At 47.8% G+C, this 27,976-nt stretch overlaps 1 protein-coding gene across 1 annotated transcript; it reads right to left on the bottom strand.

Moving 5' to 3' along the window:
• Positions 1 to 1,832: 1,832 nt before the first annotated feature.
• CBLN2 (cerebellin 2 precursor) lies at positions 1,833 to 8,643 on the bottom strand. The gene is made up of 4 exons (XM_075533205.1): positions 8,525 to 8,643; positions 6,949 to 7,429; positions 3,739 to 3,858; positions 1,833 to 3,530 (listed from the first exon to the last, which is right to left on the bottom strand). The coding sequence occupies exons 1-4, from the start codon at positions 8,641 to 8,643 to the stop codon at positions 3,333 to 3,335; spliced, it is 918 nt and encodes a 305-aa protein (XP_075389320.1). The 3' UTR covers positions 1,833 to 3,332.
• Between the last annotated feature and the right edge of the window lie 19,333 nt (positions 8,644 to 27,976).

Genomic DNA, 27,976 nt, shown 5'->3' with positions numbered 1-27,976 from the left:
AAATTAAAGAGACCCTCCACTGAGTGCCATCGCTTTAGCTGCTACCCTCAAATGTGGAGACTTACTTCCAAGCCAAGTCACCCTCCTCTCAGAGGCCCATGTGCAATCCCTTCTTTGCACACCGAGGAGTCTGTTCCTCCAGAAACGCACAGTGCCCACGACTAAACCCGAGTGTAGCTGCCCCCTCTGGGCCTCACCACGTCCCAGTGAGCTGGGCGGATAGGGGGTGATGAAGAGACTATGCCCCCAGATAACAGATGAGGAAATCAAGTCTGGGAGGGAGAATGGCTGCCCCACCAGTTTCCAGGACCAGAGCTCTTTTGTTAGAAGACATTTGGGCATTTTGATCTGCAATAAGCATTGTTCAGCATGGGCAGGGCTTTTGACAACCCCCAGAGATTCTGGTCCCCAGGCCCAGAGAATATTGGCCAACACTCACTGGCTGATTGAGAATCTGAGAGACACATGACTTCCTCCTCCACACAGCTGCCATTATCTCTCTTAAAAAAAAAAAAGTACCGAAGAGTCAGGATAAATCTGCCATTTAAGCCAGACTCCTGGGATGTACTTATTTTTAGCTTGGTCAATATAGTAACTTTGGTTTTTATTCGACAGTATAACCAAACAACAGCCTGTGTAATAAAGTCATAAGTACAAACAATTGTAGTTTCTACCATTAAGCAATAAAAATAACAATGACACATAGATCTTTCAATCTCCAAAGCACTCTGCCCTTCTCTAAAGAGGTTTGCCTTTTGTTTTAAATGGGACCTAAGAGTTGGGAGAGAGGGGAGGGCAGGGAAGGAAGGGGAGACAGATAGACGGAGACAGAGAGAGAGAGTCACAAAGAACAATCAAATACAGAGGAAACCTATTAGTCAGCCTCATGTGAGTGCTGCCAGCATCATTCATGAGCGATATTTAGAAACATATCCCTACACTCCCGCCACCCCACCCCAACCCCGCACCCTCGCCATGCCTTTTGGTGACTGTTCCTTCATCGTCCCTTCCAACACATATACAGAGCATCCTCCTCGAAAAATGGAGCATTCCAAATTAAATGTACATTGCAAATTAAATTGTAGGTCTTATTTTCCTCGTTAGCAAAGGACAGTAAGACTGATATGAGTCAAGTTATGCATTTACTGTTATTTCCCCCACTGCATTTCCAGTGGGAGCTAACAGCCAGTACCTCTGCCAACCCTCCCTACATTTTAAAAACAACTTTCTTCAAATGGCCTTTCCTTCTCTGATGGAAGGCATGGGACAGGACACTATTCTAAGTCCAAAATTGTACAAGGGATATAAGAGAAGATTGCCTAAACTCCACAGTTACTTAATGCTGGTTTTTCTACATAATCTCACCCCTAGACACTGCCTGTGTGAAAGATATGCACACAGAGATGCATTGAATTAGAAAGATCTGGCTGGCACCTACCCCCATCCATACCCCCAAACTATGCATGTGCATTTTCAGGTAGCACTGAACGGCTAAAGTCAAGGCCATCTGTTCAGATCCACCAGGAGCTCCTGGAGAGGAAGCTTTAGATGGCTGTTCCCCCCAAAACATTTACGGGCACTTCTGAAATGTGCCGCTTCAGCAATCAAGAGGATCACTATGAATCGGAATGGATTTCATAGCAGTGCAATGTATAAATACCTACACATCTGTATATAAAAGAAATGCCCTCTGTGTGGGTGCTGGTCTGCACATTCAGATGGATGTGCTTGGCTGTGTGCACACCTGCACCTGCATGTTCTTAGAGATGACTTACTTTCTCTGAAGCCTTCAACACTTGGCCCTTGCTTAGAGACGCTGAGAATCGGGGAGACGAGGTGGAGGGAGAAGAGCAAGCCAGACATCAAACCCATTTATTCTGAATCTTAAATGATGACTTTTTAGCGTAGTTTGGTTACATTGGCACACAAAGGACAAAGTAACATCCGGTTTGAGGTCTCAACTGACAGCTTTGGGATTGGCAGCAGTTCCTTGGCATACAGACCTTGCTCCCACCAGCTCTCGCCTGTGCCTTAGCGACACCCTCGACAAGGTTGGAAAAACTAGAGACCACTGTCAAATGGCTCCCAGGTGCCCCAGCCAGAAGCTTAGAGTGCTGTGACCTCCAGCGGGGTACTTGGCCAGGTCTGCCCAGGGGGTGTCCACAACCCATGCTGAACAGAGCAGAGGAGACTCCGGTCTGCTCACTCTGAAGAGGGTTCACCTGCGGAGAGCCACCTGCGGAGAAGGCTGGGTCAGACTCCAAGAGGGAGCCCTGAACTCCGCAAACGTGGTCATCTCAGCTGCCACTCTTGTTTTACCCTCCATGCCCAGCCTGGAACGCCAAAGTTGTCATGTCTTCTGATTGTAAATTAAAAAACCCAGGGTGCTAGTTCAGGAGAGCACCTGAGAAAATCGCTTTCCAGGGGCCTGCAGGCTTGTCCACGGGTTAGGTTCCCTCTGGTGGCAGGTGCCTTTCTGCCTGTACTGTTGGTTTGGTGCCATCCCAAACAAAATCTGCAGGGGTGATTGGCTTGGCGTGGCTGTGTTTCATCCACGGGTGTTACAGACTTCTCCCCTGCCCTCGCATGGGGAGTATGGGGTGGGGGCAAGGAGGAATCGCTGACTGTGGGAGGAAAGTAAAGCTTTTTGAAGAAATAAAAACTAAACAAAACAGAAAAACAAAACAAAAGTAAAACAAACACAAACAGTACGAAACAAAAGGGGTAGTCTGATCGTGCAAAATCGCGTCTCTGGGTAAAGCACTTCTCAACAGGTTCACAAGATCCCCAGCCCCCACCCGAGTCCTCCCATCCCCGCCAAGGGGAAGAAAATACAGACTAAAACTGGAGCCAAACTTTTTCTTAAGGCTATACAGATGCACAGAGAACACATTTCAAGCGCTGTTCGGCGGGCGGCGCTGTGCTGGCGTCCTGCTTGGAGGCTGCATCCAAGGCTCCCTCTGGGATCCGTCCTGGGGCCCGTGGGCTCCTCAGGTCAGAAAGGACGATAACATGGACAAACAAAAGAAGAACAGTCCAACAGTAAGATCCGATATTGACTTTATGATCACAGGTACAAATTGCTGCGATCCATCATTTCATTTCTCCTTAAGACCTTGTCGTCCAATACTCATTAGAAGACCAGGTTTCCGGAGGAATTGTCAGTAGTCAAAGAAAATGCAAGAGAGCTCGCGAGAAATCCTTTTTCTGACAAGGCAGTCTGGCGGGAGGTGGGAGCCGGCCCAGTGCCATCTTCCAGAGAGGTCAGGGTAGCAGGATGGGAGGGCGGAGTCCTGCGTCCAGATTGCAGGCCCCAGTCCAGGGCTCTGTGCTTATAGAGGAAAGACCAAGAAGCCAGAGAAGGTGGAGTACTTCCAGCCCCCCATGAGGTTGCCCCGCTCCAGTTTCAGATGCACTTTGTCCTCCCTCTCCATGAGCAGCAGGACACCATTACTGGCCGCTTCTCGGGTGACGTCCTGGTCGCCAGCAAAGGCAGAGATCACGGGGTACCCATTCTGCATTAAACTGACCTGAAATGTAGAGGGCACAGTTCAGGGCCACTTCCACACCACACCTGGCCCTCTTCTCCCCTGGCCTCCCACTCACACCCAGAAAGGTGAGTGTGCCTTTCCACAGCCAGCTGAGAGCCATTGTCCTCGCTGTCGGCAACCCGCTGGGCCCCCTGTGCATTCATCAGGGAAGGGTCCTGTGCAGTGGGCAGGGATTAGCGTGACCCACCTGGATGGTCTGTCGGTTGTACACCTTGACCACGTGGAAGCTAAAACTATAGATCCCTTTTCTCGGTGCTACAAATATGCTGGAGGCAAGATCGAAATGGTTGCCGATGTTCACTAAGACCTGCAACGAGAAAGAAGGGATAAAGCAAGGGCCTGGCAATGCCCTCCCCAGCCTGCCTCCTTGGGAAAAGATAGGGAACGTCCCCAGTTCTCGTTCCTGGAGGCTGAAAAGGTTAGATCATGCCACTTACAGGCTCCACAAGGAAGCTATGGCTGGATTAGAGTACCCCCTAGCAGGAGCTGATATCCAAGGCATTCCGATTGGGGTACCCTTCATCAAAATGTAAAGCTTTTTGTCAATTAGAATCTTTGAATGAGTATTCAAGCAATAGATGAGCCCCTTGTATGCTGCTGTGGGGAGAGAGAAAGGAAAATAGCCAAACCAGTTTTCTATTGAGTCTGTGGCGGAGCTTTGTGGGGCTGCAGCAACTTCAAGAAACATCTTTGTTGGACAAAACTCACGTTTTACACCAAATGGGTAGAGCAGCAGAAACCAGGGAAGAGTTGTGTGACCCGCAACTTGGGGGGGGGGGATGTGGGGGTGGGGGTGGTACAGTGTTGGTAGTTTCAGCATGCATGGGATCACTCTTTTGTCTGGCATAGTTTCTGGTAGTACAAGGTAGGCGCTCAATTAAAGGCACTGAGTGAGAGAGCAGGACAGAGAAACAGCAACTGCCCCACTTGGTCTCAACTGCCTCTGAGCTCAGGGCTGGGCACCCCGAAGGGGGCTACAAGCCCTGCACGCAGGCATGAACAAGAAAAGGGAAAGAAACCCAGGGTTTGGCCACCCTATGCTCAGACGCAAGGAACACCCCCACCGGAAAGAACACTGACAAACTGAGCCAGGGGGTGCTTGACCACCGACTCTGGAGCTGGTCTTTGTAGATAACAAGGCAGGGGTGTGGGTTCCCATTATATGCAGTCCCATTCAGATGTGTCAAGCAGAGGCTGAAGCAGCCCCCCTACCCTCCCACCCTCACAGCTTCCTCACAAATACACAATCTGATTAAGAGCACAAAGAATCAGCTGGCCTGACTGGGTTCCTCAGCTCCCCAAGCCACCAACCACATAATCAGAACCATGGACCAGAGAGCTTGTCAGCGATTGGAAAGGGAACTTCAACTGAATTGCTTTTCTGCTTTTTCCCCATTGCACATTCATTATATGAGTAGATGTACAACCTGTGTGCCCACCAAGGCCAGCTATTTCCCGGAGCCCTCTCAGACTCAGCTCTGTTGTTCAGGACAAGGCCCTTCAGGACGCCACTTCCTGCACAGTCCCCAGTGCATTTTGCTCAGCCTGAGGCTCAAGGCTTCAAAGGAGACTATGAAATTCTCCCTCTGAGACCTCTTTGTCACATCACCTTCCTCAGGTGGAAAGCCAAGAAGCTGGCCCATTCAAGTTACTGCTGCTGGGTTTAGAGGCTTCCAGTCAGCCCTCAGAGTCTGCTCTCTCTTTATATGACGGGGTTTCCAAATGGTCCTGGGAAAATTCTGTTATTCATTTCCCTTTTCCCATGAACTTTTGGAAGCCTCTTGGTACGTAACCAGGGGACTGGGGTACGGGGGAACCACTGTATCACCTAAACTGTTACAGTCAGCTCAGATATGACAATCCTCTTTCTGTCCCTGCCCCCCAGAGTTTGGGGCCAACTGAACCCTCTTGAACTCTGTACAAATGTTGTGCAGTCACGCCCCCGGTGACTTAGTAACAACCACAAAAAGGACTTAGGAGACACAAAGAAGAGCATATGGCTACATCACTCCCAAATGACTATTTCATGGTTGCCTCCTTAATTTGGACAGGGTTGCAAAGCAGTGTTTTTTCTGTCAGACTAAAAGGCACAGGAACAAAAGAAAGGAAGACAAATGGAATGTGGGAGAAGTCTGAGCGGGCAGATGAAGTCAGGTAGCCAGTCCCAGAAACCCTCCTTGAAGCCTATGACTCCAGCGAACTCTGTGCTATGGGAAGCACTCTGGCAAAGGGCAGAGGCTGAGGAGCTCACGTTTGGAAACCACTGCACTACTTCAGATCTGTTGTTGAGGTGTGTGTGTGTGTGTGTGTGTGTGGTTGGGGGGAGGGGGTGCACAACAGGAAGTGTCAGCCAGGACTCAGGAATGGAGAACAAAGGAATGGCCCTCCTGCTGCTGCATCTTTGCTTCTTCTTTGAACTGTGTGTGATGAGATGGGCAGTGGCCTAAGGCTAGCATGATTTTTCGTGGACAGCCTGCCCCACCACCCCCATTCATGGGCGGACTGCCTACTTTCTCAAACCCTCCCCTTTTCATTCTTCTTGCACATGCACAACCCCTCCTCCCCAGGCTGCTCCTGCCCCCCTCCCCCCATCAGCTCCTAATCAGTTTGCCTTTGGGCAAATCAGGGCTTCCTCCAGTTCCCAGTTCAATCCTGCTGGACCAAATGAGAATCCGCACACCACCCCATACTGAAGGAGAGGCTGTAGTTTAACAAGATCCTGGTGGCTCCTGTAGATCCCTCAATGATTTTTAGAGCCCAAGCAAGTCTATGGGTTATGTAAGAATCTGGTTAAAATGTAAATTCTGCTCCAGTATATCTCAGCTGAAAAGACCAATTCTCAGGAGGAGTAGATCCAGAACGGATCCGTTGGGAGGGCCACCCCCCCCCCCTGGGACAAACCCTTGCCAGAGCTTAAACCCAAACCAAACTACCCATCATGGAGTCCCTCCTGACTCACAGAGCCCTACATAGGGGACTGCAGAAGCTGTACTATTTTAGGGATGACACAGGCCTCTCCCTGCCGCACCCTTGCAGCCCAGGACTTGGCTTGGTGTAGTGTAAATGCCCTCAGTTCTGACGCCCTCCCCACCAGGTAACTGAATCCACTGAGCCCCTCCACAAATACCAAAGGCTGGGTTTCAGTCCCACATGGCGCAGGGAAAAGCAGAAGCGTGACATTCCCTTTTGGAAGCGTCTTCGCAGCCGCTCAAGCAGTTCCAAGAGACCCCAGGATATGTGTCAGCGGGGCCAAGGGTTTGCCTGTTGCCCGCCCTGCCCAGTGTAGGTGAGGTGGGGTCCCAGAGGGCGTGAGTGGAGAGCTGGCCAGAGCCCACAGGGAGGGGTCCGCAGCGCAGTGGCAGGACCCGCGCCCCCGCACCCGCGGCAGGCCGCTGACCTGGTCGAAGTAGATGGTCATGGTGCGGTTGCTCATCTCCGAGGGCTCGTGGTTGGTGCTGCGTGTGGCAGAGAAGGCCACCTTGGCGCTGCCGGAGCGCACGGAGATGCCCAACGAGGAGGTGACGGCGCCGTCCGCCGACGGGCTCGAGTCGCACACCACCAGGCACTTGCCCTCCAGCACGATGGGCTCCGTGTCGTTCTGTGCACGCACCGGGCAACCGGCGGGCAGCAGCAGCAGCAGCAGGGCCAGCGCCGCCCCCAGGCCCGGGACCCCGGCGGCCCGCGCGCGCAGCGCCCCCCGGCGCCCGGCCATGCTCAGCAGCGCGCAGCGGCCCAGGCCCGGCGGCGCCTTCTGGGCGGCGAACGCGCGCGGGGGGCGCGCGGGGGCGCGCGCGGCCGGGGGACACCTTTTCCAGTAGCCGGCCACTGAATAGTAGGTCAAGGCCAGGGTCGTCCTCAGCCGGAAGCCACCCGCGGACCTGTCAGGCAAAGAACCCACACCTTAGCCCAAAGGACTGACTTTGGTACCCGCGTGGTTCCCAAAAACACAGTCACCGAAGTCCGGCTTTGCCATCGCCGGTCTGGGGACCGCGGCGCTGGGGTTGGAGCAGGGCAGGACTGGAAGGGTACAGATAATCACTGCACCCACAGGTCGGTGGTCGGGTGCTTGGACACAAACCCCGCTGGGCCACTCGCCCTGGCCCCCAATAGCCAATCAGAATCCTTTCTTCCACACCCTCCCCTGAAGCAAGTCCCATTCTGGTTCCTTTCCGGTTTGAGAAGGTTTTATCCGTTTACCACCCAAAGAACAAACACCCAGAAAGCTTCTTGGGGTGAAAATCAGTAACGAAAAAAATAGAAAAAGTGTGAGGGCAAAACACTGGCAGCCAGCAACCATGTCCCCACGCGCAGCCCCCAGCGACAACCGGCTGCAGGTCCCAGGACGGATCTTCGCTGCTGGCTGGGGCTCAGAGCCCGCCTGTTCCTCCAGGCCGGATGCAGCCCTCTCCCCAAGTCCGCGCGCAGCCCGCTCCCTCCCCCTCCCCCGCGTGCCCTGTCCTAGCAGGGTGCCAGTAAGAGACCCTGAGGGCACAAGGATGCCTTGGCCGCTGTCCGCGCCCACCCTCACTTGACTCTGAGAGAAGAGAAGTTTGTTGTCTTGATGGTTTTCTCCCCTTCGCTAGGCAAGAAATGAGACAGGTCCCACCTCTCCCTCCCTCCCACAGCTCTCTGCCCCACGACGGGCAGCACTCAAACACCCACGCGGGGGCCAGCCGCGCTAGGACCCTGAGCTCAGGTCGGGGGCATAACCTGTCACGTCCATGCAGGCTCTGCGACTTCTGCCAAGTTGGTCTGCACAGAGAAATGGGAGAGGTGCTGGAGGAGGAACACTGGGTGATCCGCCCCCCCACCCCCCCAGCAGGGCCCCGCCTCTCTCGACACGGGCCAGCGCCAGGAACCAACACAGACCCCTGGGGGTCAACCGACGCGCCCTCCTGGAAACTCCTGGCTTAGCGGACCCCCACTGCACGAATCATACCCAAGTCCGCTCAGACAGCCGCGCCAGCACCCACCTATCTCCACCCCAGGTCTGCCACAGAACCGGAATCTCTAAGGGCACAAACCGCGTCCTGACCCGCACTGGTACCCGCCCCTCACCACTCCGAATTCCACACTTGGCCAGGACCCCCATGGACATAAACCTCGTCCACACCCACCACAGCCGCCGCCCCTATTCAGCCTTAGTCCTTCATTGAGCGGGGACCTAAACTGGCACAAATCGAATCCACACCCGCGCTGGCATGCTCTCCCGCACTCGCCCCTCACAATCCTGATTCTATCATCCAGTCCTGACCTCCAGGAGCACAAAACGCGTCTACACCCGCTTAACACCTGCAGCATCACTTCCCATTGTCATCCCGAGATCTGCACCAGGCCAGGACCCCCATGGGTACAAATCCCAAGCGGCCGCTCCAAGTCCAAAGTGCCTCTCCATCCGCGCCCCACATCGGACCCACCAGCCTCCCCAGGTCCGCCCCTGGGACCCGACCCCCACTCCTAATGCCCCCTCGCCCCTCCCCCAGGCCTGCCCACCACGGCGTCCCTGCTCCTGATCCTCCACCTGGCCCCAGCCTCCCCCCTCAACGCCTCGCCCAACCCATGGCTTCATAGGTCCACTCCGCTCTGCTCCCGGTGCAGCAGCGGCACCTGGACCCCAGCGAGCCCTCCTGCCCACCTCCTGCCCTCGCCTCCTGCAGCGCGCCCCTCGCCCAGGCTTGCGCCATCCTTCCTGGAGCCCGGACCCCCGCGCTCTGCGGTCCCGCTGTCGGTTCTCACCCAGCACCCGGCGCGCAGCCTCCCAGACGGCTGGACACTCAGGGCCCCTCAAAATCACTGGTCACGTCTTTTTGAGATTCTTTTCTGTCTTTTCCAAATTCCCTCCAAGTCTTAACCCCGAAGAATGTAGCCACTTTCATAATTAGGAAGAAGAAGAAGGGGGTGAGAAGACAAAACAAAAATAACTGTTATCTTTGGGGGAAAGAAGACGGTGCCTGCAGAGGAGTTGGGGTGTCTTCCAGGCGACGATTTCGGGCCCTCGGCTCTGCGGGCTTGGCGGCAGCGTACCCCGCCGCGCTGGGCGGCTGCTCACTGGAACCTCTGGCTCCGGCTGGGGCTCGGGCAGCTGGCGCTCGCGTTCTGGAAGAAAACACAGGCTGCGCTCTGGAGCGACAGGGAGACGCACCAGGCTCGGAGGCGCTCTGGGGGCTAGGAGAAGCGCCACGCGGGTCTGCGGCGCCACCTACGGGCACCGGAGCCGCCCTGCGCCGCTCTGCCACTTGGCTGGTCTGGAGAGTGCCGGGACCCGGAGGCGAGTACCTAGCAGTTTTCTGTGACCCCCAACACGCACCACGATGTCTAGAACACAGAGGGTCTTCCCTGCGTCTGCCCCTGCCGGAATGGAAGGGCTCTCTGGCTATTGCAGACTGTTCCAGGGCACACCAACTCTGACAGGATGATGCGCCTAGGCTGTGCTAGTACAGCGAGCTACTGCACACATCTTGGAGCAGCAGCTGCCAGCCCCAAACAGCACAAAGGCAGTGTTTAGTGCAATTAGCTCAGTGCGTAGCCAGTTTGAGCAAACCAATTTAAGAGAAAGCTTCGTCTCTTCACGTTCATGCTATGCCTTTTCTGATGCACTGCTTCAAATCACCCTACGGATGCCCGCTAAGGCTGCGCGGAAAACCCAGCTGTCTTCCTTGGGATTTCTCTCCTAAGCCTCCTATGCAGGTCCCAGCCCCACACTTCAAACAAGGGTCTTTCCAGGGACTAGGTCCTCATGAGCCTGTTTCCTATGGGCTCTGCTTGGTTCCTTCTCCGTGTCTTTAGAACTGCCCGGCCGCCTCTCTGAGCGCTGGTGATAAAGTTTGCTATGAATCAGTTCAGCCATGATGGATGGATCTGAAAGCCCAGGCAAAGTGGAAACACAATGGCAGGCTATTGACAGGAAGGCAGAAGTAGCATGGGATTGAAAGAATCTTAAATCCAAATGTTTTTACTTAACAGGGTAAAGTAGGGATACAAAATGTTTGCTGCTGTATTTTTTTTTAATAAAAACCTCCCAAATCTATCATCTTTCTAGAAGCTACTTACTGAAAACGAAGTACTTTCGTTCAACACCTTTCTCCAACGCTGGTCCTGTGCGCCTGGTTCCCGAGGAAGCCACATCCAGAGCCCAGGAGGAGGCTTCCCTAAGATGCCCCGTGTTTGCAGGTCACCACAGTGCACATTGTGCGTTTTCACTTTGTTCATGGTTGTGTTCATTCGACTATAGCTTTTTGACAAAAGCAGCTCACTTGAATCATTCCAACATCAAGTGCCCATTTGTGCACATGTATAGAGAGCAAAAGACATTAGATCTACAAAAGATATCCGAGGCACAGACTGATAATTAGACCACTCTGGGCATGCTAATTAAGTAACAATACCTCTCACACATCTGTACATCTTTAAATAACACCCCGATTAAGCAACTGTCTTAAATACTGTGCTATAAGTATTTCTTTGGGCTAATTTGAATGCAGATATATATGAACCGAATGCTTATAACCTTTGCAAAATTCACAAAAACAAGAAAAACATCTACCCTTTACCGTGTGGCCAAGATAATGCTTAAACTGTATATAAGGGAGACCCATTGTATCTATGTGGTGAAATAAACTATGAAATAAGAGCAATATGCATTGTTATATAATGTGGGGACCAGGTTCAATTTATTTTTAGGTTTCTGGGTTCCTTTTAGAAGGAAGTTGGTGATGGTGTGGGGAGCAGCTGGACTGAGAAGCTGAACATGATTTACTCACTGATTGGTTGTTCTAGCTCTAAAGGAGACATTGAGATCACGTGATGCCGTCTCATCTCAGGGGTGAGGAACCTTTATTTATTTATTTTTTTCCTGCCACGGGCCAGTAAGATAATTATAACATCCTTCTCAGGCCATACTGGTTAAACATTTAATTAAATCACCCCTCAGGCAATGGCTGAACTGCTTCTCTTTGGTGAGGTCTGTGATGTTCGCTGGTATGGATGACTTCAGGGACTGGAGAGGATTCCTGCTCCTTTAGTGGTTCCGAGTGAATCCCGTCGTCCGCAGTTCGAATCCACCAGCAGCTCCTTCAGAGAAAGACTGAGCTTTCTTCTCCTGTAAAGGTTCAGAGTCTCTGAAACACACAGACTCTAAGTATGAGTCAGCATGGACTGAATGGCAGGGAGATTTTTGCTTTTTTAACTGCTGAGAGCTGGGCATTCCCCCCACCCTTGCTAGCCCCTAAAATGCTCAGGGAAAAAATCATGCCATGACTAAAATATTAAAACAAAATTTTTTCCAGTTACCTCAGTACTTTTACATTTCTTTCCTGTTTAGTTCCGTATTCCTGTGGCCATAACTTCTAGGGGGTTGGTAGTAGGTTCTGTTTTGCTGTAGAAACATCCCCATAGACACCCATCACAATGGCAGCCATGTTTCTAGCCCTTGCTAAGTGTCTGATATTGCAGCTGATAAGAAGGCCCTCAACAAGATGGACTGACACTGTGGCTGCAGTAATGGACTCACACATACACACAGCGGTGGGGGTGGCTCGGGACCTGGTAGTGTCTCATTCTGTTGTTCAGAGGGTTACTATGGATTGGAACGGACTCCATGGTACCTGTGTCCTTTATCCAGATTATGGCATGCAGCTTAACATGCACGAGCCCTTTGTGATGGAGACTCCTGCCCACCTGGCTGTCTTTTAAAAGTGTGTTCCTGTGTAGGAGAAGGGTGCTGGCATAATGGAGATCCTCTTCCTTTCATTTGAGCAGGATATTTTTCTCCACTTGGGTTTATACTTGTTTCCTTTGATTGCCATTCATCTTCATCCTGTAATGAGTCTTTAATCGTTGTGGTAAAAAAAATTCATGATTTCGTTCCAGGTATGCCAGGGATTGGATTAACAAAGAGACTGCAAAAGAGGCTCATTATATTATAGCAAGGGGTGTGAAGATGGAACAAGACCTGGTGGCATGCTCTTCTGCAGTGTGCCAGGTTGCTATAAGTCAGAACTGACAGCACAACATATAACAACAATAAGCCCAAAAATCCATAAACATGATCTACCATGAATTTACCATAATCCTTTCCAACAGTGTCTCATTATCCTACACACATCCTAGTACTTAATTTCTCCTGTTTAAAGGTAGGACGCTTCTCTCTTGATAAACCAAATTGGATCAGAGTTGGATGTCATTCATTTCAATGCTATCACAACAAACTGCTTTATAAATGAAGACACTCGATGTCAACTTTTATTTTGAAATATGAGCATTATTACTAGATGGAGCATTCTTCTATAAGCTGTCACTAAATAATTGTTTGGGTCCAAGGCAATACAAAATCATTCATGGTGACTAAAGCATTTCCTATATCTTTATTGATTTACTTTTCCTTGTAATATAATTGCATACTTTTCTGCATGGAATAAGCTTTTTGTATGTTTCCAAGATCTTGGTCTTCCGAATACATTAAGCATATATAATACACATGCCCTTCCTCTCACATACTTTGGTCATGTATTCAGGAAGGCCCAGTTCCCGGAGAAAGATCTCAAACTAGGCTAAGTAGTGGCGGGGGGTGGGGGGGGGCGCGGGGGGAGGAAGATCTTCAAGGAGATGGATTATACAGTGACATTGAAATGAGTTCCTTGTGTTGTACACAGAACCTCTCAGCGCCAGAATTGACTAGATGTCACTTAACAACAACAAATATGCATACACTATACATTGCTAACTGTAAACTAATTTCACATTAGATCATGCTGAGTTTAAAAATAAATAAAACAGATTGCTTTTACACTTCCATAAATAGTCTATAAGGTGACAGATAACTACCTCTCTATCTCCCCTCACATGTTCTTCTACAGCAGAGCTGGGGAAACTTTTTTCTGCCAAGGGCCATTTGGATTTTATAACAACATTCTCAAACCATCCTAGTCAGACATTTAGTTAATTCACCCCTCGGGGGCTGGCTGGAACTGCTTCTCTCAGGGAGCTGTGTAATGTTAGCTGGTCTTGCTGTTGAGCTATTAACGAGTTCCCCACCTTTGCCCTACAAGAATAGACGACCATTTAATTGTTCAGAATAACTTCAAATTCATAAATTTTGGAGTTAACAAAAACCAATGTTTAAAAGGAACACTAGGCATATAACTATTCTGACTTAACAAAATGTTTTATTTTCAAGTTGTCATTCAACTCATGGATCATTGTTTGTTCTTACCACAGGACACGTCTGCATCCGACAAAGGGAACACATCATGGAATATGACAGAGCTGCTGTGGGTTGTCATCCTGTTGATGTGGATGGAACTCGGGCCCCCTGCGACTGTGGTTTCTGTGCACAGAGAGGGCTAGGTCTCTTCTCTCAGGAAGCCACTGGGTGAGCTGAAACGGTTGCCCATTTGGACAACAGGTATCCGCTGAGTACATCACCCTGGCACTGCCCAGCATCTGGCAACCTAACTGAAGGAAAGGCTGGTTGTATAGGGTTGAGCTATCTGGTGAATCCCAAACGAAGGCAAGCAGTCAGCAGTTGATGCTGACCCGGTGCGTGACCCTGGAGCTGAATCTCCCCGTAGGGAGTTCCATGGTGGTCATCTTACGGAAGGTCGCCCCCCTCCCCAACTTTCCTCCTTGGATCCTCTGCATGAAATTGGACCTGCTGACCTTCTGGCTAGTAGCCAGCGGCAAAATTGTCTGGTAGTGCCTGTTACTGAAGTAGCTGTAAGACCCCAGGGTGTTGCTAGTCTCCGGGATTGACTCTCAGAGTTCAATCATGGCACAGCAAACCGCCAATGCTAGCTGAGACCCACCCAGTGGCTACCATCACCCAGGGGACCCTGCAAGTCTATGGACACTTCTCTTGGGCAGCTGTAGCACCCCTGAGAACCAGCATGAGCACGCAAGTCCATGGACACTTCTGTTGGGCAGCTGTAGCACCCCTGAGAACCAGCACGAGCACTCCAGTCTACAAATGATAATGCAAGTTGTGCTGTTGTTATGTTTCCTTCAGAAACTATTTGACACTGAATGATCTTTTCACAAGGAGCCCAGGTGGCACCGCGGGTAAAGCATCTGGCTGCTAACCCAAAGCTGGTGGTTTCAACCCTCCAGCTACTCCACGGGAGAAAGCGTAGACAGGCTTCTTCTGGAAAGATGACCTACCTGTCTGGTAGGTTCTCTGTGCATCTGAATGGCCCGGAGAGTAACTGTTACATGTATTGAAGACATGATTGACTGTTGGTTGTGAGAAATAGAGTACCCTGCGATTGACTATTCAAAATCAGAAAGGCCAGTGCCAGGGTTGTGGCCTTTTACCTTACTTAATCAATCTGTATGCAGATAAACTGAGACTACGTGAACAAGAATAAAGTGGTATCAGGACTGGGAGAAGGCTTCTTAACAACCTTCACGGTGTAGGTGGCACGATCTTGCTAGGTGCACAGGGGGGGGGGGGGAGGGTTTGAAGCCAAGACTGATGAAGATGAAAGACTACAACTGTCAGTGCAGATTGCAACCCCCAATATCCGCACCATGCCAATAACCAATAAGGATACACAGGGAGCATAATGGAGTTGTCAAGGATTTCATTTTACTTAGATTCACAATCAGTGATCATGGAAGCAGCAGTCTGCAAACAAACAAAACAAATGACTTACTACACTGGGAAAACCTGCGGCAGAAGACCTATGTAGCGGTGTCACTTTGAGGAGTCAAGTGCATCTGGCCTGCGCCAATGCATTTCCAAAGGCTTGATATGCAGGTGCACGTTGAACATCAACCATAGGAGGCTGAAGAAGAATTGATGCATTTGAATGATGGTGTTGGTGACGACTATTGAAGGTACCAGGACCTACCAGAAGAAGTAACAGCTCCATTGTGGAAGTCAATCCAGAGTGCTCCACAGAGACAAGACCAGTTAGACTTGGTCTCACTTACTTTGGATAGGTCTTCAAGAGGGAACCACTTACAGAGAGCAACATCATGCAAGTGGGGACCCAAAGTCCATCTGTAGAAAACTGGACACTGCCTTACAGAAGGGTCAAGGGGAGGAGACGAGCCAGTCAGGGAGCAGTGTAGCAACGAAGAAACATACAACTTTCCTCTATTCCTAAATCCTTCCTTCAACACCACCACACACACACCCACAACCACCATTTTCATGATCCCAATTCTACCTTACAAATTCGACTGGGCTGGAGGATGTACACTGGCACAGACAGAAACAGGGAACACAGGGAATCCAAGACAGGTGAACACTTCAGGACCAGTGGTGAGAATGGCAATACTGGGAGCGTGGAGGGAAGGTGGGGGGGTGGTGGAAGGGGGAACCGATTACAAGGATCTACATATAACCTCTTCCCTGGGGGATGGACAACAGAAAAATGGGTGAAGGGAGACGTTGGACAGTGTAAGACATGCAAAATAGTAATCTATAAATTATCAAGGGTTCATGGGATAGTGGGGGAGGGCAGCAGGAGGAAGGGGAAAATGAGGACCTGATATTTAGGGCTCAAGTAGAAAGAAAATGTTCTGAGAATGACGATGGTGACAAATGTACAAATGTGCTGGACATAATGGATGGATGCATGGATTGTGATAAGAGTTGTACGAGCTCCCAACAAAATGATTTTTTTTTAAAGAGGGAACCACTTACAGAGAGTGACATCATGCTTGGTAAAGTAGCGAGTCAGTAAAAAAGAAGAGGACCCTCAGGAGCGGCCATGATGGGCTCACACCTAAGAACTGAGGATGGTGCAGGGCTGGGCAGTGCTCCGTTCTCATGCCCACGGAATCTCTTTGACTTGGCACCAACTTTAGGGCAATGACACAAAAGCAATGTTCAACTATTGGAATGTTGTTTTTTTTTTTCCCAGCCTGAGCTACTTAAAGGAGCGCATTTCAAAAAATCCTGCCTTACCTCAGCAAAATATCACCTCTGGAGCCATGTTTCTGAAGTAATTCAATCTAAACGCCATTTGTCAGGGATCACATGTTCTTCAGAGAAATGCTATCCTTCTCTACCCCAAGCTTCGAGTACAGGAACGAATGCACTTAAGACCCGAATCTCTGTCTGCACGTGGCCCTGTAAGTGGTCAATAGGGGCAGCTGCCGAGTGTGTCTACCCATGGCGGGCACCTTCTAAGCGCAGGGTTGCCCAATGCCTGCACATCTTTTTCTCCTTCCGTCCCACTAACCGCCCCACCAAGAGAATGGGGACATCCATCAATAGCAGCTTCACGAAGGACAGTATGTTAGTAAAATGGAGGAAAGGACCCTCTTTGGCCACGCTTCCCATCTTGTCATGTGTGGGACATCTTGATACGCATACAGATTCTGATACACAAGGCTACAGTGGCGTCTGAAATCCCACCCACTCCAAGTGGAGGCTCAGTACTGTTCTAGGCTTGAGCTGCACCAATCTATCCCTCAAGTTTCATAAACTCCCTGCCATCGAATCAGTACCTGCTCATAGCTCTCCCAGATGTGGGGAGAGAGATGCCCTGTTGGCTTCCAAGGGAGCCAGTTTACAGCATCTTCTCCCACTCTGTGCCTGCTGGAGCACAAACCAGCTTTTTCGTGAGGAACTGGGCATTAACCATTGCCTTGCCACAGCCTCTTCCCATTCTCAATGGGACAATTGAGGCTCTGAGGTGGCATCTTTCAAAGATAACCTGTTAGGACATCGATAAGGAAGATGCACTCACCTTAAAATAAGCGACAAGTGGCACTCGTATTGGAGAATAGCCTGGTGACCACATAGTAAGCATGGGAAGCAATATCCAATAGTGTGATTTTTTGGTGATTGTACAAGTGTTCTGTTTCATTAACTCCTGCTGGGGCGATTTCCACAAGCCTGGCATGCTGTAGCGCGCAATTGTCTGGACACATCATTTGAAAAGGAGAGAAATCCTGCTTGTGCTGAAACTTCACGTAAATTTTTTCTTTTACCAACTGATCAGTTTTAAAAAGAAAATAACTGAGAAAACAAGAGAAATGGCTTTATGAGCACATGTTAATTGACAAGACAGTTTGTCAGCTTCTGTCGGGCTGTCCCATCAAGAGTAAGTGAATGTGATCATAGAGGGGGTGGGGGTCCCACTCATTAGCATCTCACTGGGCAAATGTCAAGCTAGAAATGAAGTTTATATATCTTTTTTCCAGGTCACCTTTAGGTTTCTTATTGCTGTTCTGCACAGCATTCGTTTCCAATATTTAGTGGCAAATGGTGTGAAAGGACAGCACAGATTGTCTTTTGTGATCAGTCAGGTGAAGGATGACAGATTCAATCATCATCTCTACCTGCAACAGTTCATGCACAATCGTCTCCATGCCTGTGTTACCGCCCCCTTCCCTGTCCTTCATGTAACCCACTGCCTCTCTGTGCTTCCTATTGCTGTTCCTCCTTCTTCCCTAACCCGTTTGAACTTCGTTACAAGACAAATACTGCACTTTTTGATCTCAGGTGGTTGATTATTCTAAGGTGTGTATACACCTCAGGAGTGCTCCCATTTTCTTTGTCGATCTGTCTCTGTTTGACTGAAAGCAGAGTCATCGAGGTAAGTTCAGTCTCTAACCTGAAGGCTGACTCAGGGTCATAGTGTTGGTGTGCCAGCCATCTGCACCTGATAATAGGTCATTGTTGAGCGTGTTCACTGCGCTCTACCCCCCAGGCCTCCAGTTCCAAGGGTTAGGAGGCTCGGCATGGTATCTGCTAAGGTAGTGCTACTCCACGTTCCTCATGCCGTGACCCTTTCATACACTTCATCGTGTGGTGGTAACACCCCAACCATAAAATTATTTTCATTGCTACTTCATAACGGTCATTTTGCTACTGTTATGTGTCAGGTAACCCCTATGAAAGGGCCGTCTGACTCCCAAAGGGGTCGTGACCCACAGGTTGAGAACCACTGTGCCAAGGATTGGCCTAGAGGGGTCCTGATGGCACAGTGGTTAAGTGCTCAGCTGCTAACCAAATGAGTGAAATCTACTCTTTGGGAGAAATATGAGGCCGTCTGTGTCCACAAAGATAATGACCTTGGAAATCCGATGAGGGCAGTTCTGCTCTATTCAACAGGGTGACTAAGAATCGGATGCACTGGGGTTGGTTGGGTTAAGGAATAGGACTGTGGCATGATCGTCAATTTCTCAGCTACTAATGGAAAAGTTGGCTTTTTGCACCTGCTTAGCCTCTCTGAGGTATAAAGCCCTGGCAACCAGCTTTCTTAAAGATTCAAACTCAAGAAAAACAAGCTCACAACGATTGTGGTCAGCAAGCAAATTCATAATGCGCTAAGCCACCAAAGCTCTGGCAAGTCACAGCCTTCGTGCATTCTTTGTGACAAGTCACTGTGAGTCCATGTTGACCTCATGACGTCAGCAAGGACTGGTCCCAGAAATTGGTAAACACACATGAAAGCAGACCTGCTTCTGGTCATGATATTACAGTATTATTACTCCATGACATGAAATCCAGCTCTGTGCACTCACAACAATCCAGACTGTTCTCAGGCTAAAAATGAACTTGAAAATGAGCAGCAGGCTGAGGGAAATTCACCCCTCAGCAGGCTGACTCAATGTATGCTCGATAAATCCTTGTTCTAATTTCTCATGGTCATCTACATGGAGGGCCGGAGTGACCCTCCAGGGCCCTTATCATCTCCAAAAAGCCTAAGCATTTGTTAAATTTCTCATATAGCATAGGTATAGATTATACATATAAATTTCCTGGTCTCCTAACTCCAAGAAACTAGAAGTATTCTTTTTTAATCTAGCTTCAAAAACAAACAGTAACAACAACAAAAAATAAGCTAAAAAAACCTAAAGAGCTTATTGTATAAAGAACAATATAACACGAATCGCCTTACTTGACAAAGGGAGATTTTGTTTGTTTGTTTGTTTGCTTGATTGTTTTTAATCATTTAGAAAATTATCTACCTTCAGGAAGTTTTTAGTGAAGAATAAAGGCAAAGCTTCATTTTCTTTTGGGGGGTTTACTTCATCGTCTCAAGGAAAGTGCTGTGCCCAGATTAAGCAGAGCTATCCCATTATTTTCTAACCGAGGCCATTGGCAATAAAGACACCATCTTCTTGTCAGTTCTGTTGTGCCTAGAGTCAGTGGTGTGCTGGGATCACCTCAGAGTGTGTCCTGCTCACCCATGAACAGGAATTTCCTGGCAAGTGGGTATGGGAACACTTTTCTGTTCCTATTTTTCCATGCATCCAACCCAGGACTTTTGCTTGTTGGGAGTCCTACATGTGCCTGTTGATGAATAGATTCTGCTGTTCATTAATAGGAGTGTTAGTCCACTATCCTCTTTGTCTGCATGCTAACTTTCAGGAGGGCCTCTTGGGCAGCTGATTTAAATAAGTAATAAGAACATAGACATTAATAAGTATAAAGCAGGTTAAAAATTAAATAGTTGAGACAATGTGATTTGGCTTTGATTCGTTTTTATTTTGGTTTGGTTTGGGTTTATCAGTGTCTCAAATTTCATCGGGCCAATTCAGAGGATGTTGATGGACAAAAAGAAGGGAGTGCATTTCCTTTTATTCCAGGCTGTGATCCCGGGAGGCCTTACTCGTGATGGCTATGGAGCTGGACAGAGGGTAAAGGAATCCGGTAGACTGAAAAGGTCCCCACGACTTCAGAAATAGAAGATAACTCGTTTACATCTGCCTTCAAACGTGCACCCGCTCAACAATTGCATGCAATGTTAGAGAGCAAGACTGACACATACGTGGGTCTCTAGGTATACACATGGTGGTATAGTTTTCATATAAATAAGAAAGTCTGGTTGACCATCGAATTGGGTGAAAAGATGGATTCTGACCCATATCAACCTCATGGTGACCCTAAGCATGAAAATGTCAGGATCTTTTTTCATATCGATTGGTAATGTGAAATGATATGTGCTACAGATAGATATACATTAGGTTCATATAAGTTACTATTAGTGTCTAGGGCTCTCTGTTTCATCAAGTAATTAAGGGGCCCAAGTTCCTTGACTCACTATAGTCCATGTGACAGCCCAAAGGAAGCTATAAACTTTGACCGACACGCTCTAGTTTATGGATTTGTGGTTGGGATGGTGCTGACCCAAGACTGGTTTCCTTAGTGTGTTGTCCAGTTGTGTAGCCTGGGTTTTCCTTTCTCCCAAGCCTTTCCTCTTTCCTCAATGAAATTTCCAAATCCTGTTGCTTGTTACAGAGTTATTTTGGTTTGGTTGGTTTTCTGTGGGGAAAGAATGTGAACCAGCCTAATGGGAATGAGAAATGCGGGCGGTTCAGAGCCAGCATTTGACTGGAAGGTCTGTCACACAGCCGCACCGGACCAACGAGTGCTTCCGTGCCCATCGCCAACTTCATAAGCTTTGTGGAGCCTCCTACTCTGGCCTGTCAAGTCATCATGAGGCAGGATCCATTGATGGCAACGGGCTCATCAAGCACATATCTAGTTCATTATGATTGTATTCAACCGATTTAAATTCTTATTCTATTAAACATGTACCAGGCTTGACAATGTGGTTCACAATGAGCCACATCTAAATATGAACAAGCATGGTAAGTGGACAAATAAAAGTGTAAACCACACAGTGAGGGGAATATTTAGAAACAGTGTGATTTTCCTAAGAGAGGTATTTAATCCAAAGTACTGCCTACAATGATGGAATCAGAACCAGTCACTTCCAAGTGAAAAGGTCACTCACAGGAGAAGAGTCTCTGGATGGTGGAAACACTGAACGTGTTGGGCTGCTCACTGAAAAGTCTGCCTAGAAGTACCTAGAAAGAAACACCTGGTGTCTGATCTACGTGTAAGAGAAAAAAACAATCAGCCATTGAAATCCCTGTGAAGGGGAGGGTGCTACTCTCACACACATACAGGGTCACTATGAGTCAGAATCCATCAGTCGGCAATTGGTGCTGAACACACACACACACACACACACACACACACACACACACACACACACACACACCTATTCAGTAGACGTGGAGAAGGGCGCCATGCTTGGTAAAGTGGAGGAGCAGCAGAAAACACAAAGGCCCTGGAGGAGAGGGACTGACACAGCGGTCACATGGTCAGGCTCAAAGAGAAGCACAGTTGCAAGGATGGCACGGACGGGCCCTGTTCTGTTCTGTGGTGCCTAGGGTCACGATGAGCGGGAACCAACTTGATGCCAACACACACACACACACACACACACAATTTAAAATGATGTGTTGCTTAAATATTGATAGAAAAGGGAGAAATAAAGGAGGGCGTTGTCAGTGAAGCAAATCCCCAATTTTTAGGCAGGAATTCAACAGGAACTAAATGGACTTGATTAATGTATAAAATGATCTTTGTATGTTATTTAGACCTGGGGATTACTGTGAGGGAGTGGTAATTCAACTGCTCACACTGGCATTAGGAAGGTGTTAGGAAAGAGACGTTTATTATCATACAACCCTGTATGAGGCTGCATTTTTCAACCTGCCATGAGGCTGCAGTCAAATCCATGGTGACATTTTCTGGCAGGAGGGCACCTTGGAGCAGAATGCCAAGTGGCACGAGGGGAACTCCTGGAGTCCAGGGGTGCTCTCCACAAAGGCAATGGGAACCCAATGGGGGCACCTATGAGAACCAAGTACATTTTGGTGGCTTTTGTTTCCTGATCTTCATGCCTTCACCTTCATTGTCCCCTGAGATGACACCAAGTTGGCCAGAAGCCTGAAAAAGTGGCCAGAAGCCTGAAAGGCAACTTTTGAGAGTATACTTAGTTCTCACTTAGTGACCACCTCATTACCCAAACTTCTGAGTCTCTGACACTCGTGGACCATCTCCTACCCGACACTCGTGGGCATGGGCAGCATGAGGACGGCAGCTTTCCTTCTGACGCTGGTAAGAGGCAGTGAGAGTAAGGACACTACCATGCGTTTGAGATAAAAACACATTTGTGAGTAAATAAGTGGATCCCTGTTGGTTCCATGGTTAATTGCTCAGCATTTGAAACCCAACCAGGGGTTCTGTGGAAGAAAGACTTGGCGATCACCTTCTCTAAAGATGCCCAAATTCAATAAGCCAAACTCATGCCCACCAGTAGGGGAGGGTAGAACTGCTCCTGTGAGTTTCCAAGACTGTACCTCTTTGTGGGAGCACAGAGCCCTGTCTCTCTGATGAGGAGAGGCTGGTGGTTTTATCTGTTGGGCCCATAAATCATGGGGAAGATTCACGAGACTGGAAATAAGTTGATGTATGTTGAACGTGCTTTGAAACTATACTTAAGTTATATTATTATGACTAAACTTAGCGAGACCGTATTCTTTAGAAACCATGTAACTTAAGTTCTTTTTCATTGACTATGGGATCTGGCACTTTTGAATCTAGTCCCTGAAGCCAAGCCGCCTCCAAGGTGGACTGGATAGGGGGTGGGGGAAGGGAGCATGATCAGAGAGGAAAGCAGACAGCAGATCAAAGCGAGTAGACAAAAGGGGAGATGGGGAGGAGTTCAAACCACCTCCTCTGCTACCTATGGGGATTATGCAAGGAATCACTCTCTTTTAAAATCATTTATAAAAGTTACTAGAGTAAATCCTTTGAGGATGATGGTGAGAAACAAAAACTATAGTTTCTTTTCGATTCTAGTAATAGATAGAGCACTTGCTAACTCTAGTGCATTCAGAATATATCCTTGGGTCTGGAATTCCTTCTTCATCTTTCTGCATCGGGAGGTCATTTCACCATTCACTACTTGGAACCCCAGTGTTGAAAGTCTGTAGAAGACACCTAATCCCCCTTTCTGTCTGTTTCCTTATCTGGCATTTCACACTGAGGACAATACTGAAAAGACAACCCCTGCCGACTATGCTGCCTACTTACTTTTTACTAAGGGGTTACAAAAATTTTGTGGAAAAGATATATGAGGATGGGGAAATAGGTCTATGTGCATATATTTATAGGTTTAGTATTAAGGTAGCAGATGGACATTGGGCCACCACTCAAGTACTCATCAATGCAAGAATAATTTTTTCTATTAAACTGGCATTCTGTTATGCTCACTTTCCCAATAAAATCACTGAAAACAAAGCAGGTGAATGAGCAAATGTGGTGAAGAAAGTTGATGGTGCCTGGCTATCAAAAGATATAGTGCCTGGGTCTCAAAGGCTTGAAGGTGAACAAGCGGTCATCTAGCTCAGACGCAATAAAGCCCATATGGAAGAAGCACACCAGCCTATGCGATCACGAATTGTCAAAGGGATCAGGTATCAGGCATCATCAGAACAAGAAATCATATTGTGAATGGGGGTGTGTGTGGAGTGGAGACCCAAAGCCCATTTTTAGGACACTGAAAGTGCCCTTACAGAAGAGTCTCGGGGAGAAGATGCGCCTGTCAGGGTGAGATGTAGCAATGATTAAACATACAATTTTCCTCTAGTTCCTAATGCTTCTCCCACCCCCCTACATATCATGATCCCAATTCTACCTAACAAATCTGGCTAGACCAGAGGATGTACACTGGTACAGATACGAACTGGAAACACAGGAAACCCATATTATCCCTCCAGGACCAATGGTTAAAGTGGTGATACAAGGAGGGTGGGGGGAGGGTGGGTTGGAAAGGGGGAACCGATTACAAGGATCTGCACAAGGATCTACATATAACCTCCTCCCTGTGGGACGGACAACAGAAAAGTGGGTGAAAGGAAATGTTGGACAGTGCAAGATATGACAAAATAATAATTTATAAGTTACCAAGGGTTCATGAGGGAGAGGGAAGTGGGGAGGAAGGGGTAACAATGAGGAGCTGATGATGGAGACTTCAGTGGAGAGCAAATGTTTTGAGAATGATGAGGACAATGAATGCAAAAATATGCTTTACACAATTGATGGATGGATGGATTGTGATAAGAGTAGTATAAGCCCCTAATAAAATGATTTTTAAAAGATAAAATTGAAAGATAATGGAGTTTTTCTGGGAAATTTTTGAAGCCCCCTCACTTAACTGGCAGTAGTAAATGCTGAGGTGTGGGGTATGATGACACTTAATTGTGTTGGTTAAAGTTACGTGTGGACTGGGCTGAGCTGTGATTGTCAGTGGTTTGGCAGCTATGTAATGATGCCAGTTGGCAGTGGTGAGATGATAAAGTTGGCAGTCGTGTAACTTGTAAGTCATTAACAATGCAAACATCCTCCCTTTTGTGACCTGATAGGGTCATCTTCCATTTTCAGATCAAGATTATATTTTGCATAGCGACCTGGTCTTTGGAACACAGCCAATCAGCAAGTGAGCAGTGAGATTACTGCTCCAGTGTAAGTGCACAGCAGGGATCTACATTCCCTACCCACACCCACACACACAGGTGATCCAGAACTGAAACCAGCAAATGCAAGAAGAAACTGCTATCTTCTGGAAACTGTCAAGGACAAAGAAGAAACAGCCTGTGAAATAAAGTACCACAACAAAGATTAGGAAACGTGTTAGCATTTTGTTAGAAACTTTGCATAATTATATCCATGTATATGCTTTACATAGGACACGCTAATAAGAGTTCACTTTTAATACACAGGTGAGTGGAATATATATTTTAATGATCTAAAGCTCAGAAAATTGTGTATGCTCGGATATTTTTTCAATAGCAAAGCTCATTTACCACTTGGTGGACACAAATTTCAACTGCAAGGAAACCCTCCAACTTCGGCATAGACCTGGGGGTCCAATGGACTGGTGAAAGCAGAACCGAGTGACAGGACTTCAATGGAAGACTAGATATTCGACCAAACTGAAAAACAGCCACAATCGCCAATTAAAGAAAATCTCCCAGGTTAACGCAAACTGGCGTTCTGAGTCCTAGGGAAAGGTTTGGACAGGGGAAAATTCTGAAACATTTGCTCACATGAGGTTAGGAGACAAGTGTCAGATCTATTGTTCGGCTTTGTGCCTGCCCTTGTTTTTTCAGACATTGCTGAAAATGGATTCTACTGCTGGGGAACTGCATATTTCTGTAATGAAGAAATATTATCACATCCTATGGTTCTCAATCCTGAGGGAAGGAATTAGTAACTAATCACTTCCATCATTTATTCTTCCTAATCCTCATAGTGTGACATGACTAATAATGCTTAATGTGAGTGAAGGTTTTGAGATGATTCACACTTGTTATTTTCATCATACTTTCTTGTTTGCATTTGACTGTGATAGAAGCTTTCAATATGAAACGTCTTCCGATGTTTGAAATCAATTAACAAATGCTTAGGCTTTTTGGAGATGATAAGGACTCAATGTATGCTCGATAAATCCTTGTTCTAATTTCTCATGGTCATCAGAATCACATTTACTGAGCCGTTAGTAGCCTTCTTTTTATTTATTTTTTCATGGATATTTTTAAAGTCATTTCAACCCTACTCTAAAGTTTATAAATAAATAAATAGATAGAGAGATAAGTAAAAACATATCCCTTTCTCTTCAGCCAAGTAATGTGTAACCTGTTTGGTGTTTTATCTATTACCTGGTCTATTCTTAGCATGAGCTCAGCACAGATAAGTATGTGGCATGCTGAGGTTCATAGTGAGCAACAGGGCTGCTCACTAGCATTCCCCATCACACTCTGTACCTGGAGGGAAGGACGGATGGAGCAGTGAGCAAAGCAGGTGGCTGCCAACCCAAAAGTTAACCCTTGGCCCCACGAGCAGATCCATGGGACAGAAGACCTGGATATCTGCTCCCATAAAGGTTTGAAAACAGCAAAGAAATGAAAAACTCTGCGTGGAGTGAATTAGACTCATTGTGAACCCATAGGACAGGGTAGAACTGCCCCTGTCCCTTTCTGAGACTGCCATCTCTATGGGCGTAGAAAGCCTCCTCTTTCTCTCAAGGATCAGCTGGTGAAATCTACTGCTGGCTTTGTAGCTAGCAGTCCAGCACGGAACCCTGTCACTTCTAGCTTAGGCAGCAGTATGGGGCAGTTTTACACTGTTCATAGAGCTTCCACAAGTCAGAACTGAGTTAGTGGGCCCTCAGCAACAGCTATGGTCTTATCAAGACGGGGAAAGGACAGGAACGAAGGTAAAAAGGAAAAGGGAAGCGATGGAGAGAAGAAAGAATAGGAAAGAAAGAGCAGAGGGAGAGAGCAGGCGGGAGGAGGAGATGCTCTCATGAGTGCTTGTAAAGGAACATTGACTGTGAATGTGGTGTGGTTGGAGAAAGAGTTAGCGATTATTCAGCATAAAAACAGTCTTTTCCCGTCTCCGTTTCTGTGGCAGAGCAGTAAACGTTCAGGAGAGTTATGAAGTCATGAAAATATTTTACTGCTGGTGCTATTGGTTTAAATCTAAAGTCAAATGAAGGTATTCCTTTGGAATGCCTGGGGGGGAAAAAGCAAGCATCAACATGGCTGAAAGCAAATTACTGGTGGATAGAGACTGAATGCTATGTGATGACAGACACCGGAAGATACAGTCCTAGAATGTAACAGAGGACCAGGAAGCGATCTTATCACCAATGAAGAGTAACAGGCTAAGGAAGTGTCAGGAAGGAACAGAATCGTGCACAGATGCACCCTTTCTACCAACCCCACCAAAAACCTGAAAATCACTGTTGTCCTAGTTCTGTCGACATAAAAAGCATTAATAGGAAAGAGAGAAATATCTTCTTTTCTCTTCCCCAGCATCTCAGTGCTCAGAAACTATGGCACAATTTTTAATACAGACTATCTCCACTAGAGCTATTTCCATGGTCATATAAGCAAAACTAGGAATGAGCCAAGGTCTGCCATTTTGTTTGCTTCTATTGTCACTGCTGTCTTCCAACCAGCATCTCCGATTTTTTCATGTAATGAATTAAATATTCATAAATGTGATAAATGAGAAAAACAATGAGAATCAGACACGGGAGTAAGAATAGGGATTCAGGATGAAGCATCTGATGGTGGAAGGGTCCTGAAATGCGTGCTGTAACAGCGGCTTCCCATGGTTTGATCTGGTAAGTCATGGTGTTGCTTTCCTCAGTTCCCTTGGGCCTCTTCCCACAACAGACCACACAGAATCCTGTGTAATTTCTGTTATCAATTGTAATTACAGAATAAACTCAAGCCAAATTCACTACCATCAATTGACTTACACTCATGGCGACCTTATAGGACAGGGTAGAACTCTCCTTTTGGCTTTCAGAGACCAACTCTTTCAGGGAGTAGAAAGCCACCTCTTTTTTCCTGAGGAGAGCCTGATGGTTTCAAACTGCTGACCTTGTGGATCGCAGCCCAACACGTAACCACTATGCCATCGGTTTCCACATTTAGAAAATGGTATGTGACAAATATCGTGGTAGTTGTTTAACCTTGGTCTTGCTTGAAACCATTGGGGCCCCACAGGTTCAAGTAGACTGTGAGAACTAAGAGAGCAGACAACGAGAGCTCTAGAAAAGGCACTGTTTGTGGGCCCAATTTTCAGTAGAAAA

The sequence above is a fragment of the Tenrec ecaudatus genome, chromosome 15 (genome assembly GCF_050624435.1).
Source record: "Tenrec ecaudatus isolate mTenEca1 chromosome 15, mTenEca1.hap1, whole genome shotgun sequence".
NCBI classification, from domain to species: Eukaryota; Metazoa; Chordata; class Mammalia; order Afrosoricida; family Tenrecidae; genus Tenrec; species Tenrec ecaudatus.
The sequence above is the reverse complement of the archived record's forward strand: the minus strand, read 5'-3'. Positions and strand labels throughout refer to the sequence as shown.

Coding starts and splice junctions, on each gene's coding strand:
- CBLN2 (XM_075533205.1), bottom strand. CDS start 8,643: ATGGGGGTCCTGGCCAAGTGTGGAATTCGGAGTGGTGAGGGGCGGGTA. Junction 7,430..8,524: donor CAGACCTGGGGTGGAGATAG/GTGGGTGCTGGC, acceptor TTTGCCTGACAG/GTCCGCGGGTGGCTTCCGGC. Junction 3,859..6,948: donor TGACCATCTACTTCGACCAG/GTCAGCGGCCTG, acceptor TTCTCGTTGCAG/GTCTTAGTGAACATCGGCAA.